Genomic DNA, 19,878 nt, shown 5'->3' on the forward strand with positions numbered 1-19,878 from the left:
CTGTCTCTGATAGACAAAGCTAGTCTCGAACTCACAGAGACACAGAGATCCTACTGCCTCTGCCTCCCGACTACTGGGATTAAGGCATGCACCATCACGCCTGGCCTGAGATGACAATTCTTGTTCTAAGTTTGGGGCATTTGTCACACCCAGTTGTGTTTACAGTTAGTTGTGTGTCTGTGTATTATGTGTATAATGTAATATTTAATACTCTCTGATTCCAACAAGATGGGGTTAATTGTTAACCATACTGAAGTACAGCACTGTCTCAGAATATCATTGAAGATATAAACAAATGTTGTCCTAAAATTGTTGAAATTGCTCTTTTCAGATAGGATACTCTATTTTCCCTTCTCATTTTAGGATACTCTATTTTCCCTTCTCATTTTTCCTATAATCTCAGCATTCTGTAGTCTGAGGCAAAAAGATGACAAATTTGAAGCCAGACTGGTTACATATTGAAACTATTTCAAAATAATAATAACAACAACAATGATGATGATGATGATGATGATGACGATGCAAACAACCAAACAAAACAAAACCAGTGGGATTTTGCTGAGGTTGTAAGTTCAGCCTATTGTTATAGCCAGTTGTAACAGTCTATTATACTGAAAAAAAAGTTTAAAAATTAGTGAGCTAAGTATTTAATTCACTAATTTAGAGAAAGGATAAATAGCATCAAAGATAGTTTAAAATATATATATATATATAATGAAGATGAGACAGATAAAGAACTAGAAAGTATAAATAAATAAGATAGAATTCATAAAGCCATGAATTGTTGCCTTAAAAATCTAAAGAAAGTAGCATCAAATCACAAGATTTGATCAAAATAGAAAACACAAACAAACTGTTAATATGGTAGAAGGAAATAATTACAGAAAATTAAAGACTTAAAAGTTGGAGACTCTGGGCTAGAGAGATGCTCTGTGGTTAAGAACAAAAAGAGTTGTGTGCTATTGTTTTCTGAGTTATATTTAGCTCTCAGAGTACCCAGTCAAAGTTACAGCACCTGTACCTAGTGGCTCACAGTCATCTATAATTTCAGCTCCAGGGGATGTGACATCCCTGTCCTCAGTGAGCACTACACTCAGGTACTGTGTACTCATACACAGACACACACAGAATGAAAGACAGGTTTGTTTGTTTGTTTGTTTGTTTGTTTGTTTTTGAGACAGGGTTTCTCTATATAGCTTTGGAGCCTGTCCTGGTAATTAGCTCTTGTAGACCAGGCTGGCCTCGAACACTCAGAGATCCGCCTGCCTCTTCCTCCTGAGTGCTAGAATTAAAGGCATGCACCACCATCACCCGGCTTTATTTTGATTTATCAAGACAGGTTATCTTTGTATAACAGCCCTGGCTGTCCTCTAACTTGCTTTGTAGACCATGCTGGCCTAGAATTCACAGAGATCTGCTTAGCTCTGCCTCCCAACTGCTGGGATGGAAAGAGTGCACCACCACTACCTAGAAGAAACAAAGTATTTTTTTTAAACTGGAGACTATCATAAAAGTCTTTACAAGAATATATTTGAAAATGTAAACAAAATATAAACAGCCCATAATCCCTGTGAACTTTGCTAAAACCTAAACATAGCAGTTGAATAATATTGTTATCTCATAGGTTGTTGGTTCCTGTGGATTTCTTTTTGAATATTACTTTTTTTGTTTAGGGAATTTATTGAGGAAGGGAGGAGTGGGAACAGAAGGTGTTCTTTCAAAGAAGTTCCTAATGGAATGAGCAATTATAAAACTAAAATTTCAAAAATTGGGTAGATATTTAAAGAAAATAAACTTAAATAATAAAATATCAAAAATTAAACATGACTATATTTAGTCTACTTAATAAAATTTTGGATTTTATAAATTTTTAAATGAGTGATGTATAGATAGCAAAGCCTTCAAATATACCTAACCTTTTATACCTAACCTTCATGAAGCTTATTCATCAAAGACTCAATTATAACTGATCATTCAAGCTAATGAACATTAAGGCTGACTATTAAACTTGTCAAGATGGTAGAATCAATTTCTTTTCAAAATAAGGAAACTAAAATGTGTTAAATATAAAGTTAATTCCATAAAGAATGCTGAATATTTACCATTTATTCATATAGTAAGATGGCATCCTTTATGATTCAGCTGAATAAAATCTTAATTATAAATACATGTCTTTTAAAGAGCTTCAAGGGTGTCCAAACTCAGTATACTTAACTATTTTTAGTTGTTTATTTAAAAGTTACTTCTTTATCATCTCTTATTCTATTTAATAGAAGAAATTATGGGTGAAAAAGGTTTATAAAAACAGTTGTAAGAAATACTTAAAACTGAGATGACCACTTACTTTGTTTGAAGTGGAGAGCAGACCATTAGTTAATTCTGCTGGTGTAAGACCGTGGCTGTAGAACACTGGTGTAGTCAGTGATAATTTTAGTTCGGTGGGGTAAACTCAAGAACATACACTCAAGCAGTATGAATTCACAGAGAGGCATGTGAAGTATGTAGGTCTAGCTTTATAGAAGTAGCTGGTGGTCATCCACAATTTGATAAGTGGGAGAACACTTCTAAGGACAGTTACCAGGGAAGGAGTGTGGCCAGTCTCCACAGATTGTCAGACTCGTACAAATCATTGATAAAGAGAAGGACTGTGTAAAGAAGGCCAGCTTGATTTCACCTCCTCCTTAAATGCCTGATTGTGTAAAGATCAGTAGAAAAGTAATTTCATCAAATAAAGCAGTGTTTGGGGGGAGATTAATCTTATAATTGTGCACAGGATAACATTAAGTAGTCAGAAACTGAGTGGGTAAGATTCAGTAGGAAATCCCTGTCAAAATTACAAAGAATAAAAAGCCCTAGAATAGGATGTTAACGATGGCTAAAATGAAGCTGATAGCCATTTCAGAGATAGACTTGATATTGACTGAATGCAAAAGAGGAATAAACCAACATCATGGTCTTCCATTTCTGTTACCTTCACTAATTACTGTTGCTTGGCATCATAGCTTTGGTGTTACACCCTGTTGTATGTACATTTTATTCTCAGAGGCATATTTACATTTAAAGGTCTATACATTGGTATTCATATTCTCTCTCCTCTCCTTTCTTCCCTTCACCACCACTTCTCTTCCCTGTGCCCCTTTCTCCTTTTTTTTATGGGAGGATGATCTCTCTCTGTAGCCTAGATTGGCCTCAGACTAGGCTGAAATGATCGTCCTGCTTCAGCCTCCCTAATAGCTGGGGTTTTCTCTTTTCAGTACACTGATTCTATTAATGGCGGTTATGTGTGAAGGGGAAACTAAGCTGTTCTTAAAATGCCTTGGCATAATCAAAGTCTAAATCATTTTTAAAATTATTACTGAATACTGAAATTATTGTTTCAGTGAATCTAAGCATGTACCTCCAGTTATATTACTGAGCCAGTTTTACACAGTGTATATACCTTAGAACATATACTTAAATAAGGTAATGCACATTACTCTAAAGCTTATTAGTAAGAAAACGTATTATTAAATCAGTGTCAGGAAACCTAAGACAGGACAGGTGCAATGTCACACACCTGTAATTGCAGCACTCAGAGGGTGACAGAATTCTGAGAGTTTGAAATGAGCTTATGCTATATAACAGCATCTTGCCTTTGTAAGAAAAAAAGTGAAAAAACAACAACAAAGAGGGGGTAGGACAGAAAAGGTCTTAAGGCCTGTCTATAGACATCTGAAAAGATGACAGCAAATACAGCTCACTAAAACCGTGAGATTAGAAACATAACGAGATTGAAATGCTCACAATTGTCATTTTGGGCTGAATAACACTGTTATTTAGAGCTTATTCGTTGCAAATCCTAAGACCTTTATTTTATATATCAAAGATTACTTTAAGAGAGTTAAGGGGCGGCAGGACATTGGTGGTGGACACCTTTCATCCCAGCACTTGGAAGGCAGAGGCAGACAGATCTTAGTGAGTTCAAGGCCAGCCTGGTGTACAAAGCAAGTTCCAGGACGGCCAGAGCTGTCACACAGAGAAACCCTGTTTCAAAGGGTGTTAAAGGGGATATTATTTTCTAGAAGGCTTTTTTTCCTTTGTGTGTGTGTGTGTGTGTGTGTGTGTGTGTGTGTGTGTGTGTGTGTGTGTGTAAGAAATCACCTTTATGTAGTCTCTAGTGCTTGGCTTCTGTTTGTTGGATTTTTATCCTGTTACATTTTGTTATTAAGTTATATGTCTCCCCCTTTGTCTCAGTATCTCAGCTCTGTGTGTCTTGGACTTGGAGATTCTTATCAGCATCTGTGTTCCAGAATTGAGTCTTCTTGATAGGTCATGTTTAGAGTAAACTTTTAGTGTGTATGCCTTAGTTTTCTTTAAAATACCAAGAACTGTGAACATACAGCTAAAAATTTTTGAGTTACTTTTAGAAACAAATAAGAAAACTAGAATTCCTGTAATTATAGTCCCCCCCCCTCCATTTTAGCCTATTATGTAAAACACACAGAACAAGATAGCATGCCTGATGGTTAAAAGCACAGGCTCTAAATGCAGACTGCGTGGGTTCTAATCCTCATTTTGCCTCTTGCCTGCTGGGCAGACATGGGCAGAGTACTAGAACATCTTGTTTCCATGTCTGTAAAATTGGGAGAATAATTTCAGTTCCAAAGGATTATTGTCCAGATTGAAGATATAATTCATTAAAAACATTTCTCTGAAATAACGCATAATAAATGATGGCTTGGTATTGTAATATCATTTTTTGTCATCAAAATGTCTGGTTGTTATCACTAATTGAGAGATACATTTTGCATTGGATGTTTAAGATAAAAGTTCAGGCTCTTAGCCGGGCAATGGTGGCGCACGCCTTTAATCCCAGCACTCGGGAGGCAGAAGTAGGCGGATTTCTGTGAGTTCGAGACCAGCCTGGTCTACAGAGCTAGTTCCAGGGCAGGCTCCAAAGCCAGAAACCCTGTCTCGAAAAACCAAAAAAAAAAAAAAAGAAAGAAAAGAAAAGTTCAGGCTCTTTAAAAATCCGAGCTCCTGTACAATAAAAAGTTATATACTTCTTATTCCAAGAGGGAAAAGCCAGGTCACAGGTAAAATCAGATCAAGGCAAAATCCATCCAATAGTGTAAATAGTTCATTGTCTAACATCTGGAACACACACAAGATCTTCTGGGCTCCCAAGGGCTTGGGTAGCTCCTCTTCTCCAGCATTACCATCCACATCACACATAGCTTTTCTTGTAGGTGCAGATCCCCTCCACACCTGTTGCTGTTCTTAAGGTCATCCCACAGTCCTGCCATCTACAGTTCTGGTCTCAGCTGCAACTGGCTGCACCTTCCCCAGTATCCTCTGCTAGCCTCTTACAATGCCAGCCCACAGATGCTCCCCATGATACTTTCCATCCTGCAGCTGTCGTGCCACCCAAACCTGTGGAGGACTCTCACACATTGTCAAGTTCAGCCTTGGCTCCCTCTGAACCACAGCTCTGTGTGCTGACCCTGAAAAAATAATTTTTAAAAGATTGCACCCCGGGGGCTGGAGAGATGGCTCAGTGGTTAAGAGCATTGCCTGCTCTTCCAAAGGCCATGAGTTCAATTTCCAGCAACCACATCAGGTGGCTCACAACCATCTGTAATAAGGTTTGGTGCCCTCTTCTGGCCTGCAGACACACACACACAGACAATATTGTATTCATAATAAATAATAAATATTTTTTTAAAAAAGATTGCACCCCAGTGTTTTTCAGCCCCAGCTAACTACCATCAGTTGTCCTAGTAAAGCAAAGGTTTCACTTTAGTGGTCCAGAGCAAGAACCACTTGGGCCTTCCTGTAATTTACTAATCCAGCAAGCTGCCAATCAGTTTCCTGTTGAGACTACTATTTTCTAAGTTAGTGTTGGTCTTTAGGGGAGCAATCCTTGAGAGAAATAAACACATGGTCATTCAAAGGTCTGTTCTATAACAAGAGATAAATTATATTGTAGAGGGTTGAGAAAATAAGGATTATAAAGTACTCCTTTCACTGGTTGAGTTACTTTATCTCTTTAAGAGTAATTTATTCTCTCTGGAGCTAACAACTTTTAAATAAGAGCGATTTGTTTTTATTATATGGAAATAAAAAAGCATAGTAAGTAACCATAGTTATTGGATTTTGAAATGTAGTTACTCAGTTTAGCCAGTACAATTTCAAACAGTTAAAGCATTGAAATATATTTGCTTAACGAGTTCATAAGCCTGAAACTAAAATTAGATGTTTGGAAGACAGTGAAGAAATGAGTTTCAGTTTTTCCATTAACCTGAACATTGCATATCGAGGAAACTATTTTATTCTATCATCTTATCCTAGCTAATTAAACTTACTTTTCTCCCAGTTCAGTCTCTCTGTCATTTATCCAGAGATTAAAATATCTGCACCTTAATTTGAAGTTACAGAACCTTTATAGATAATTACCAGAGAAAACAGGAGATGTTCTGCCTTACCAGCTCCTCTCTCTGCCTTTCTTGTCCCCCAACTTTAGAATCACCTGACTTGGATACATCACCCTTAAAGTCATGTCTTCAAGTCTAAAGGTCTTGCTGTGTGGTGTACTCCAACAAGCTGATTTGCTTAAATTCCTTTGCGTCATTCCCATGAATCTGAGCTAATTATACTGCCGTCTCTCAGAGATGTATGTTAGAAGTCACGTGCACCTAATTCTGAAAATGACTTTGTACATTAAGACTCATTTATTCACTGATGGTTAGAGAGAAACTGAGACACAGTTGTTGGTCATAATTTAAAATACGGCAATATCATGGAACTGTCTTCTACTGCAGGCATATAAGCTGCGGTATCAACTTCTCAGTCGTTAGGAATATTGTAATTTGGCTAATATCTTAATGGTCAAGATGCCACAAGGAGATGAAAGAAGACCTGTATCCAGCATGCAAACAGTGATAGGGTAAGCACTTCCAGTTGGCTTTTCTTAGGCAGCATTGATTTCTGTGCATTACTGGGTCTGTGTAAGATGGTGTCCTTTTAACACTAGCCGAATTTAAATGTCAGTAATTTTTTCCTGCTGCAGATTAGTGTAATACAGAGAAATTTTCTCTAAGTAAGGGGAGGCGATGGACGCCTGCTAATAGCCTAAAAGTAACTAATGAGGATGTGCAGTCAGACGATTGATTGAATGAATAGCTGCAGTCCTGTGTTTCGTTCTCGCTCGCTCTCTGCAAGCTGTGGAGAGGGAGGGGGAAGAGCAAGGCAGGGAGGGAGCACGAGAAAAAAAAATGCTTTCTCTTAAGTGGAAGTAGCACGGATCCCAGGGGCCAGGAGGCCAGAAATGGAAGTTTAAACTGCATCTATCTTTTAAAGGCAGAACAGCAGGAATCAAAATGTCAGTCTCCGGAGTCACGGGTTACTCTTTATTTTTTAAGATCTGGAAGATAACACAGAATACTTTTTTTAGGATGTGTTTTTTTTTTTTCTTGTCCATGTTGAGATTATCTAATGTTATCTGAGAAGCTGGATTCTTATCTGTCTGTCAGTTGAAGTGGAGATGGGAAGCAGTTGTGATAAAGGTATAATATGCATAAATATCTGCGTATGCATGTGTGTATGTGTATATGATTTATGTGTATGAAAAGAAACCTTTAAAATGTAATATTCATGTGGTGTATAGCTATTAAATTAGAGATCACATCATTTGCAGAATCCTAATCTTGTTAGGTCATTTGAACAGATCTGTGATTTCAGAGGAAGATGTGAGTAAGGTCATATAGCCAGAACAAGGAGAAGCGGCTCTATTTTTATATCTGCATAGGCATGTACATTCTTTTATCCTGCAGCACCTTTCAGTCTTCTCATAGCTTTTGCTACAGTCTGATGAATCATCTGTACAGAACCGAACTTTGACCTTTTTGTAAGCATGTCAAATTATGCACAACACTCATATTTCTGGTTCGCAAAAATATGAGAAATTTCTGACTCACTTAACTTCTAAATGGCTGATAGAAAAGTAGAGCCATATGGTACAGGATATAATTATTACGTGAGCCTGAAAACCTTAAACATATTATAACTTGGAAAAATTACTTCTTATACATGCACAGATGAAAACACAAGTTGTTTCTTAGAATAGAGTTTTAACCCTGACCAAGTTTCTTTGTCTCCATAGGTTAAACATCACAAAGATACCTAAAGCATATTGAGATTAAAATGTAATAGACCTTTAAAAAAAAAAGCAGCTTTTTTATGTGAAAAAAAACCAATTTTATAGTTTAGGGAAAGTCTGAAATTTTGGATACTTCATGATATTTCTCTTTCCTCCACTTTTCCAGAGGTACCAGCAGAAAGGTCCCCCCGCAGACGGAGCATCTCAGGGACCAGCACATCAGAGAAACCCAACTCCATGGACACTGCGAATACCTCTCCTTTCAAAGTACCAGTAAGTGTTGCTTTCATATATATATATATATATATCTTTTGTTTTCAGAGTTAAAGTAAATCAAACATTTTGTTCCTTAAGAATTACATTACAATACTGAAGATAAAAGATATATTTCTATTAACTGTGAATCATGTCCAGTATGAGGTCTATTAGATTTTAAGGAATATTATTTTTGCTTGTGGACTTTTTAAAAAAAAACTAAGTACTTTAAATCTGGATTTTTCTGAATTATAGAGTGCAAATCTTTACAGGTGTCCTTTAATCTAGTTATTAGCTAAAATTATATTGATATTATAATAAATATAAACGTTTGCCAAAAGCATACTGAGATGGGAGGACTATAGTGGAGCATATAGCTGGCTACTAGGTGCAGCCTTTTGATCTCATTGCAAAACTCATATTTCTTATACTTTATTATTTTAAAATTTATTATTTGTGTGTGTGTGTGTGTGTGCATGCGTGCGTGTGTGCACACATTCACTACAATCCACATGTGGAGGTCAGAGGACAGCTTTGTGGAGTCTGTTCTCTTCTACTTCTATATGGATTCTAGGAATTGAACTCAGGTTATCAGGCTTGCATGGCCATAACCTACTGAGCCATCTTGCCAGCCTTAAGTGACTCAGATATTGAGTCACCTCTTCTCTTTGAGTACTGGGTAAGAAATGGACCTGTTTTGTAAACATATGAACGTCTGCAGTGTTATAGAAGGCATATTTAAAGAGAATTGCTTCAATAGATTGGTCATTATTCTAAGTACAATTATGAGTATAAGATAGAAATAAACTGTTCTATTTGGGGGAAAAAAACTTTTCCCTCGTAATGTAGCCAAACTAGTATGTTCTTATTCCAATACTGTCAGGTTGAGATGCTTCTAAGTAGAACCTTTTTTAGATGTATGATAGATGTGTTAGTCAACACAAGTAGATATTTTATTTCTCTTAACTCTGAAGAACAATATACTTAACGTCTTTTACATTAACAGTGGGTAGAGTTTGTGAGTATCTGTTTCTGTAAGAACTTTTCAGAGCTTTACAGGTTTCTATAGCCTGCAAGGGAGTGCTTCATTAATCTTGTAATCATGATGTGGCAACTCTTTAATAGCATCGGATATAATGTCTTACTAAATTTCTTAATTCTATAGAGACAGGTAATATGTTTTACTTTTTATGAATAAAAAGTAAAAGCGTATTTCTTTCACTCTCCTTTTTTTTTTTTAAACAAAGCAGAAACCAATATAACTTAACTTGTATTAGTAGTTGTGCTGGGTTGTTTGTTTTGTTTTTCAACTTAACATATCTGGGAAGAGGGAATCTTAATTTAGAAAATGCCTCCATAAGATTGACTTTTAAGCAGGTTGGTGGAGTACTGTCTTGATTATTGATTGATGTTGGAAGCCTAACCCATTATGGGTGGTGTCATGTCTGGGTTGGTGGTCCTAGGGTGTATAAGAAAACAAATTGAGATAGCCAGTAAACAGCACCCCTCCATGAACTCTGCATCAGCTCCTGCCTTCAGGCTCCTCTCCTTATTTCCCTCTGTGATGGACTATGATGTAATAAACTTTGCTATCCAAGTTTCTTGTGGTTATGGTGTTTTATCATAGCAACAGACACCTTAACACAGTACTTCTGAAGGACATCATCATACTTTAAGGTGTATTATACAACAATTCACTGTGATAACAGTGATCCTGAATTATTAAGAAAAAAATGAGATATTCTTTCATTTTGCTATTTTTTCAAGGTGTAACTGAGTATATTATATATCAATTAATTATACTTAAAACTACCCATGTACAGAGAATTCATTGATACAGATGATTGTATTGAGTTCTAATTTAGGATTTTTACATTGTCTATCTGAAATGAAATGGTACTTTCCTTTCTTAAAGTCCCCAAATGAGAATAGCTCTCTACATTATGGTAACAATGAAAAATAGCTTTAAATTATGTGTGCAATTTGGGTTCATACTTTTTAAAGTTTAATTAATTAGAACTGTAATTTTGCTTATTTGAATAATAAATCACAACTGATTTGTGTTATCTTAATAAAACTAACCATTTGTAAATAGAAGTTTCAAAATTATGAAAGAGAAGTGCTTAAGACCAAGCACTACTTAGAAACCATGTATTTGTTTGATAAACATAGAAATAATGCGGGAAAGAAGACTCCTTAACTTACAATTACAGTCACAAAGCCACTTATTTCTAGGAGAATTAACCACTCAAAAGCCCTCACCTAGACATTTTTCTAAAATTAACCATCAGAACAGAACTCAGTTTTTTATCAGCTCCCCTAAAAGAAAAAGACAAATAGCTAATATGTTCTAGTAGCCTTGGACCCGTCATATTTGAGAGTAATGTAGTATATAGAAGTTGACACTGATATTCTGATAATAATTGCACATCATTAAAAATATGAGATTATATTTGTTTTCTTATTTTTTAAAGTATAACTGGGTGTATTATATATCATTAGAGAATACTTTACATCTTGAAAATAGGTGATCTTTATAAAACTTATTGTCAAGAAAGGTCTATTTCATGCTACATAAATAACACATTTTTATTTATTGTTTGACAAAATTATCATGTATATAATGTATTTTGATTATATTCACTCCTCATTTTCCTCTTTTAGTTTGCCATTTAACAGTCTCTCATTTAACAGTAAATTCCTATTCTGATTATCTTTGTAACTACCCCAGTTGCTCCATACAGTACCTTATACATAGCAAACATCTGATCAATAGTTGTTTAGTGGATAAGAGACATCAATTATACAAGGATACAAATAAAATGACTTTTTCTCACATGTAGTCTTTTGGTAAAACTGATGTCTCTGGTAAATTAAAATAATAAACTTTTGCTATAAGTAAACATTTCATAAAAGATTATTTGAAATTAGTGTCTCTGTGCAAAATAGGGTTTTTTCTTAATTAAGAGAATTTTTAATTAACATTTGGGATATATATCTAAAGTACATTCTGTATATATTTATATTTGAAAATTGAAACTAGTTAGAATTTTTATTTAGTAATTTGTTTCTTGAAATATTTCTCGAGTCCTTTAGATAATGCATATGTATAAGCTCGCAATGTTTTTGGTAGTTGTGAGTTTTGTCCGATTCTTCAATTATAATCATTTGAATAGTTTTTGTTTCTTGAAAAAGATCTTTTTTTTGTTTTTTTTTTTCTAGGATATATTTTTGCTTTGGCATATTTGTGCTTTTCTCTATATAAAACATCCTTTGTATATTTTATATTCCTCAAATGATATTTAAGTGATTTTATGGCAGAAATGAGGAACAACTGACTAAAATAAGTTATCTTTACTTAAATTTAATTCAAAAAGGAAAACAAAGATGTCTTAAAGCTGTAAATAGTTGTTTCATATATAGTAGAAATTATGTTTTTAAAACAGGCTTCTTTATATCCTATCATAAAGTGACTGATGATCTTTAGGATTTGTATGTGACTTCTGCTTAGATGATACCATCCACTTGGCCTTGACTAGAAGGAGCTGCTTATTTTCTGGGCCATGCGTTCGTTCAGCTTAGTGTTCTCATTTCCATAGCACAATGATCTGAGTTGGCCTTGTCAATAACACAATGCAGTCGCAGCTGCACCATTCGTATTAGCTTTGAGCTTAGCTCTGAAAGAATCCAGACACTAAAAAATTATGCCAAGACACCCAGAAAGCATAGTTGAACTAAGGCAGTAGCCAGATATTTCTGTATAACCTTCCTTATCCTCTTGTTACTGTGGCACTTGACCAGTTCTAGTCAAACAAATATGTTAACATAAGAGATATTTAATCAAATGATCATACCTTGTATGGTTAAATAAATACTCTGGAAAATAAAGTGAAGACTATGTTAAATCCTGTATAAAAAGATATTGGGGCTGGAGAGATGGCCAGCAGTTGAGCTCTTCCAGAGAACCCAGGCTCAGTTCCCAGCACCCACATTGAGGCTCACAGCCAACCTCTGTAAGTTTAGTTCCAGGGTATTTGATGCCCTCATATGGCCTGTGCATATATGTGTTCCACAAACATATATGCAGACAAAACACTCATACACATAAAATAAATAAATCTTAAAAGTTTTTTAAACACCAGATAGATGGTAACCCCTTTCTTAAGTATCATGCTGTCAGGATCAGCTAGTATTGGTTTCTGTTGTACCTGATGTCTTCTATATGGTCTATATAAGTACTTTTCCAAATTAAACAGACAGTTTCTTGCACACTTAAGAAAGACTGGGAAATGTTCATTGTTCAAACCAGTGGTTTTCAATTCTAACTAACCATAAAATTTACCTTTCATAAAAAAAGACTGACACTTATAAAATACGTCAGTGGGGTTTTTGTTGTTGGTGGTGGTGGTGGGTTTATTTGTTTTTATTTTGTTTTTGCTTTTTAAAAGATTCCAAATGCTTCTACAATGCACCCTAGAATTGAGGATTGTTTGCTTTCATGATTGGTAAAATAATGAGGAACACATTTGTGCCAACCTTACCCACAGACATCCGTGCTTTCTTTTGTATCTTCAAGTCTGACATGCAGAACTAATCAGGGGCACTTCCTCTGTGGCCTCCTGTTACTCACATGGAAATTGCTTGACAGTGCATTAATTACTTATATATGTGTTTGTCATGGTCATTTTAGACTACCAGTCTGACAAACTATTTACTGTGACATATTGGCCAGCATAAGAGTCTCCCTTAGGAGTAAAATAATGACGTTTATTTTATTGCATATAAGCTGAAAAACTTCAAAACTGAAAAATTTCAAACTTTATATCCACTTTGCTCTTATATTCCAGGAAGATAATTATAGCCATCTCTCCTGGTGCTTACAGACTCATATCCATCTTTTCTCTTTCTTTTCATTGGCCATCCATACAGAGTTAAATCTGTAATAGAATCACCTACAATAATACATCTTTTAATAAAGAGTATATTTGTGTTCCTATGTACATGAATATATAAGCATATATAAATACATTATTGCTTTACCATTATAATTTACCAGAGGTAATTATAACATGTTAAACAGCTATCAGAAAATAAGTTTGTGGTACAACATTACAAGTACCAACTACTCCTTTAAGTCAGTTTGAGAGCAGAAAAGATATAATTCAATGGTACATAGCCTAGAAAATCTAAAATTTAGCATCTTGGTGTGCAGGACAAAAGAATAAAGTTAGATGTAATTCTTTGAATAATAGTATTTAAGAATAGAGATTGGTAGATACCTGGAGAAGGGAACAGACTTGACAGAAATTGTTATCAAGAGTCTAACTTGAGGGCTGGAGAGTTGGCTCAGAGGTTAAGAGCATTGCCTGCTCTTCCAAAGGTCCTGAGTTCAATTCCCAGCAACCACATGGTGGCTCACAACCATCTGCAATGGGGTCTGGTGCCCTCTTCTGGCCTGCAGGCATACACATAGACAGAACATTGTATACATAATAAATAAATAAATATTTTTTAAAAAAGAGTCTAACTTGAAAGAATGAAAGAATGATATAAAAGAAATACTCCTCAGTCTATGGTAATCCTTAGAAATAGACTTGTAGCAGAACTACGTACTAAAGAGTCCAGTTTATCCCACCCAGGAGAAAAGGCTTGTTCAAGAGGATAATGCAGACACCCATATATAGCACATTCTTTAGATAATATCCCCCTTATCCCAAGAAAAGGTATTTCTCCTTGCCTTCAATGTGGGAGAGAGGTACAACTTTCACTTTATAATTAAAGATAAATGTTTCAAACTTACACCCATTTAAGGATGGTATTTGCCACCAAGCATACTAAATAAGTACAACGGACATCAAATGTTTTCCTCCAATATAAGAGTTCAGAAGCTAGTGATGTGGAAAGAAAATGTTTCCAATGTTATGATTTAGCTAGGTGTTTTGCTAATTGTGCAGAGTGTTTTTGCCCCTTTCCCTAAGACTTTGCAAGCACTGCTGCTAGAGAGATATCTGCTAGCGTAGAGCTCTTTAATTCTACAACCAGTCTACTTCCATTCTTCTGAATTGTTTAATGTTTTGTATATTTTGTATTAAGCATCTACTAATTTTAAAGGAATTTCATTCTAAGATCTTAAAATATCATAGTAGTTTCCATTAGACTTTTGGATAGCTAGTTAAAAATCAATCAAACAAAACTCCTTAATGAGGGTTTTCTAGAGAAGGTAAGTAGTGGTGCTTTTGTACCTGAGAAGAAAGATGCTCAGTATCAGCTCTTAGGGAAGCTCACATCAAAATGATGCATTACTGCTTGTAGGATAGGTATAATAAAAACAGGGAGACAGTAGTAAGCATTATTGAATATGTGTAGAAGCTGAAACTCTCATGTATTACTGATGGGAATGTAAGTGATGCAGCCATTAAAAAATAGTTTGATAGTTCTTCCAAAGGTAAATTTTGAGTTTCCATTTGGTCTAACAATTCTACTTCTGTGGATATAAAATAGCTATAAGTAGCCACAGCCTAACTATCCTCTGAAGAACAGATATAAAAACTATGGTCAATCCATATAAGAATACATTATTACTCATAAGAAGAAATCAAATAATGATATATGCTACCACATTGGTGAATCCCCCCCAAAAGGCTACAGAAGCCAAAACAGAAATCCATATGTTTTATGTTTAATTACTGTGTGTATGAAAAGAATCATAGAAGTGAAGGAGTTGTGATGGTTGTATAAAGCTTGCTCTCTTTTTAGATTTTGAGACCTCTCAAGTTTTAGGATTACAGGCATGAGCTACTACTACACCCACTTGACCTTTTTGAATACACACACAAAAAAACTTGACTTATATACTTTAAAAAGAGTAATTTTATGGCATATGAATTATAATAATAAAGGAGTTGTAAAATTAAATATAGTCCTATGAGACAGAGTAAAGATATAAAATCTTATTAATATTTGTAATATGGTTATAAATTGAAACAATAATATTCTTAATATACTAGATTAAATAAAGTATATTTATTTAAATAAAATATATATTTATCTATATATACTTAAGGGAAAAGGCAAAGAAAATATATTGAAGTACATTGTTATGTATTAGTTGCTTATTATCTACAAAATTCTTAAATAGTCGCTATTGATTCTTTGAATAATACATTTTATGCAAACTATCATAATTTTTCCTTCTGTAGGGAAAATAGTACCATATTATTTTTTTGGATGTGGGAATAACATCCATAACATTATTTTAAAACTAAATAAAGCAGGGACGTAAAGATGGCTTAGCAATTAAGAGCTCTTAGTGCTCTTACAGAGGATCCAAGTTCAGTTCTTAGCACTGACACGGTGGCTTATAGATACAGTTCCACAGGAGCCAGTGCTATCTTCTGGCCTCACAGACTCCTACACATACATGGTACATATGTAATCATGCAGGTTCACACACAGTAGAATAAATAAATAGTAGATTGTGGTAATATTTTATATGTAGATTATTTTTTAAAGTTTTACCTATCCTCAGCATATCTTTGTCTTAATGTTATTTATATCTTATAGAATAAGTCATCAGGTCTTCTCTGCATCCTTTCACATCCATTCATCTCTGTTCAGCCTGACTGTCATAACTGCCGTCAATTCTCATTGTTTCTTATTCCTTCCTTGAACTGGTATTACGGTGAGCTTCCATGAAGAGGAAACCAGTTCAGTATCTAAGTGCTGCACTCAGAAAGCCCATGCCTAGAGTTGAATGCTTTGTGATTGCAGCATTGAAACCCTCTATCCCCTTCTTTGTATGTGTGTACTGTGTTCTTGTATATGAGCGTGGGGGTGACACATGTGCACATATGTGCATTTTCATGCAAAGGTCAGAGGACACGAGGTATCTTTCTCAGTGGTTCTCCATCTTAGCTTATTTTTTCTGTCATTTTCACATGTGTTTATGTGGTGTGTGACATGTATGTAGACAAGTGTCTGTGCGGTGTACATACTGTGTGATCATGCATGTAGAGGCCCAAGATTAATATTACAAATCTTCCTATCACTCTTCCATTTTATTCTTTTGAGTAGTCTCTCAGTCAAACCCAGAGCTGACTGATAGAGCTAGTACCTGTTAGACAGCTAGATCCAGGGAAACTATCTTCTGAGACTGAAATTTTGGAATGGGTATTATGTCCACCTGGCATTTATGTGATTTTGGGGATCTGATCTCCTTCCTGTCCTCTTGCTTGAATGACAAGTGTTTTAACCCTTGAACCTTCTTCCCACAACACCTAATCTTTATTTTTTATTACATTTTTAAAGTGTGTGTGTGTGTGTGTGTGTGTGTGTGTGTGTGTGTGTGTGTGTACATTTGCTTACAATGTTATGGCACTTGGATGGAGGTCAGAAAATAACTTTTGGGAATCGGTCCTCTCCTCAACTCAACCCAGGCATCAAACTTATGTTTTATACAGTGTCATTCTTTTCCTGCATTTTGAACTGTTGCCCCTGCTTTTATACTGAGATTCACTAATTGTCTTGCCAGCGTACAGTCCGTCCTGTGTAGTGCAGTAGATTGTTAGCTCACCCCTCTCTGGCCTCCAGGTCCTTCTCATCACTTTAGCCTTCACACTGCTGCCAGAGCACTGTCTTTACAGGGTGCTTGCTTAATTTAAACCTGATTGTTACTTCTCATGTCATCAGATGTGGCAGCAAGCACCTTTACCCACTGAGGCATCTCACCAGCCCATACCTTATCTTTTGAAATATGGTCTCTCATTGACCTGAAGCTTGCTGATTCAGACAGGGTTGCTAGCCAGCAAGACCCAGTGACCCTCCTGTCCATACCTCTGTAGTGTTGAGATCATGGACATTTGTGGACAAACCTGGCTTTTTATATAGTTACTAGGAATCAAGCTCATGACAAGCACTTTGCCAACTGAGCCATCTCCCCAACCCTATAATCTTGAAATTTTTGATTATTACTTGACTCACTTTTGAAGACCTTCAAGTAGCTCAAATCGTGACCAAATGACCAAATCGTATGCATTTTAGTTGGCTTGCACAGTGCAGAAATAAAATGATGGATGTTTTGAGTCTTCATCTTACTCTTTTGCTATCAAATGTTCCTCAGCCATACTTATGAGTATTAAATTTTATTATGTAAACATTAAAGTACACACTCAACTATATTTTATTCATTTTATATAGTCAACACAATTTAGGAGCCTCTTTTTCTAGAAGCCTTTCTAGAGTCCTTCTTATTCACCTTATGATTTCAACATCAGACTGCTTTTTTTTTAAGGGATTTTTATCTTTTTTTTTCATGGTTTCATTTTTTTCTTTATGGCTGCATAAAATTCTAGTGTGCATATATACAACATTTTCATCATCTGTTCACCTGTTGATGGACAGCTACACTGTCCTATCCCCTGGCTATAGAGATAGTGTAGCAGTGAACCTGGATTAACAAGTATCTCCGTGGTATATTGACTAGAGTCTTAAAGGGATTTTTAAATTTGTTTTGTACTACTGGGGATTGAACCCAAGTTCTCACAAATACTAGGTGAGCATTCCACCACTAAGCTGTGCTCCACCCCATTCACTCCCACTCCAGACTGTTCTTTTTCCCAGTATGTTTCCAAAAGCTCACTTAACTGGATGGTATGCATTATTGTCCAAGCTATGCACATTACAAGGGCATTGTTACTTTTTTATGCTGTAGTAGCCTCATCATTATCTGGTAGTTCTGAATTAATCAGCATTGTGTACCTTTGGTTTTTCAAGATTCTTCAGTTGATCTGCTAAATAAAACAATTAAGGGTAAGATATATTAAATAGGAAAAAAAAGTTCTTTCTGTGGAAGTCCTCTGAACATGATGACAGAAAGAATAACTCATAGGGATTATTTTTCCTGTGCGTTTGCCCTCCATTCACAGTATAGTGGGCTATGTGGGAATGTAGTGCTGTTCAGCTCTTTAGAAATCAGACAAGGAAAAGACAATAGTAACAACAGATCTGAAGATCAAACCCTGATGTCTGTCCTGTTTACCTACATTTTATGCAGTCAGTGGGATCACTCTTACTCAGAAGCACTTTTCCAATAAAGTTAGGTGGTTGCAGTTGAAAAAAAAGCTCAGAACTCTTCTTAACATATGATCTAAGAGGCTAGGGTCATTCTGCCTGATTCTGACAGGTTACCAATATAAGTATTAAACATTGTTGGCATTCAAGGCTTTGTTTATAGACTAGACAAAAGAATGATAACTGTATTTTGATCCTGCAAGATAGCTTAGTTAGTAGAGGCACTTGCCACCAAGTGCCTAGAGACCTCAGTTTGATTCTTGGAACCCACATGGAAAAGGAGATAACCAACTCCCATAAGTTATCCTCTGATCTCTGCATATGTACTGTGGTATACATACCAACACACACATCTACACAAATAAATGAATGTAAAAAGTTTTAATAAAGGGCTGGAGAGATGGCTCAGAGGTTAAGAGCACTAGCTGCTCTTCCAGAGGTCCTGAGTTCAATTCCCAGCAACCACATGGTGGCTCACAACCATCTGTAATGGGGTCTGGTGCCCTCTTCTGGCATGTGGGTATACATGGAGGCAGAATGTTGTATACATAATAAATAAATAAATCTTTAAAAAAAAAGTTTTAATAAAGGCACACACCTTTAATCCCAGCACCTCAGAATCAGAGGCAAGTAGATCTCAGTGAGTTCTAGGACAGCCTGTACTATATAGTGAGTTCTAGGACAGTTACAGGGCTATGTAGAGAGACTGTCTAAGGGGGGACTGGGAGAAAAAACTGTATATCTTACTGTATTATCTTAACGTCTTTGACCAAGAACAAATTGATTGACCTTATTTTACATCTTTTATTGTTTTTGTGTTTTGGTTGATTTGTTTTTTTGAGATAGGGTCTCACACTGTAATTCAGACTAGCCTATAACTAACTCACTGTGTAACCCCAGCAACCTCAACTTGTGGCAGTTACCCTGCATCAGCCATCTTCCCATTCCCTAAACAAGCTGTTTTGTGTGTGTGTGTGTGTGTGTGTGTGTGTGTAATGTATAGATGTATATATCCTGAATGTATCTTTCAAACACAATCATATTCAGAGAAATGTAAATCTGGAAACACTATCCACCTTAGTACTGATAAAACAGCCAATTTCACACAACACAAAACTAATCTTCAACTGGACGAGAGACCTAAATATAGGAAGACAATAGAAAGAGGCCATCTAACTGCTTTAAAAAAAAAAGTTACAAAGTTTTAGCCAGTAGCAAAACTTGTTAAAAGAACCAATATATCTGGCTTTACAAAAAATGTTACTAGGAGCTAACAAGATGCCTCCTGAGTAAAAGTGCTTGCCACAAAATCTAAAGAAGGCAACAGTTCATAGGTGAAGCTGTGGGAAACAGACACTATGATTTATTTGTTATATATAATAATAAAATATATCATTATTTTAAGATCTGTGGGAGCT

General features: G+C 35.6%; 1 protein-coding gene across 4 annotated transcripts in view; it reads left to right on the plus strand.

Annotated features, from left to right (window-relative positions):
- Positions 1-19,878, plus strand: part of Rasal2 (RAS protein activator like 2) — a 287,249-nt gene that overhangs the window by 181,966 nt on the left and 85,405 nt on the right. For 3 of the 4 annotated variants that reach the window (XM_050135132.1, XM_050135131.1, XM_050135133.1), the window contains one exon: positions 8,304-8,410. In XM_050135132.1, coding sequence (XP_049991089.1) covers positions 8,304-8,410 — 107 coding nt within the window. Of the gene's footprint in view, positions 1-6,800; positions 6,926-8,303; positions 8,411-19,878 lie in introns of all 4 variants that reach the window. The other variant, XM_050135134.1, reaches the window with a different exon arrangement.

The sequence above is a fragment of the Alexandromys fortis genome, unplaced genomic scaffold (genome assembly GCF_014885135.2).
Source record: "Alexandromys fortis isolate MF-2015 unplaced genomic scaffold, M_Fortis_MF-2015_v1.1 scaffold_21, whole genome shotgun sequence".
Lineage (NCBI taxonomy): Eukaryota > Metazoa > Chordata > Mammalia > Rodentia > Cricetidae > Alexandromys > Alexandromys fortis.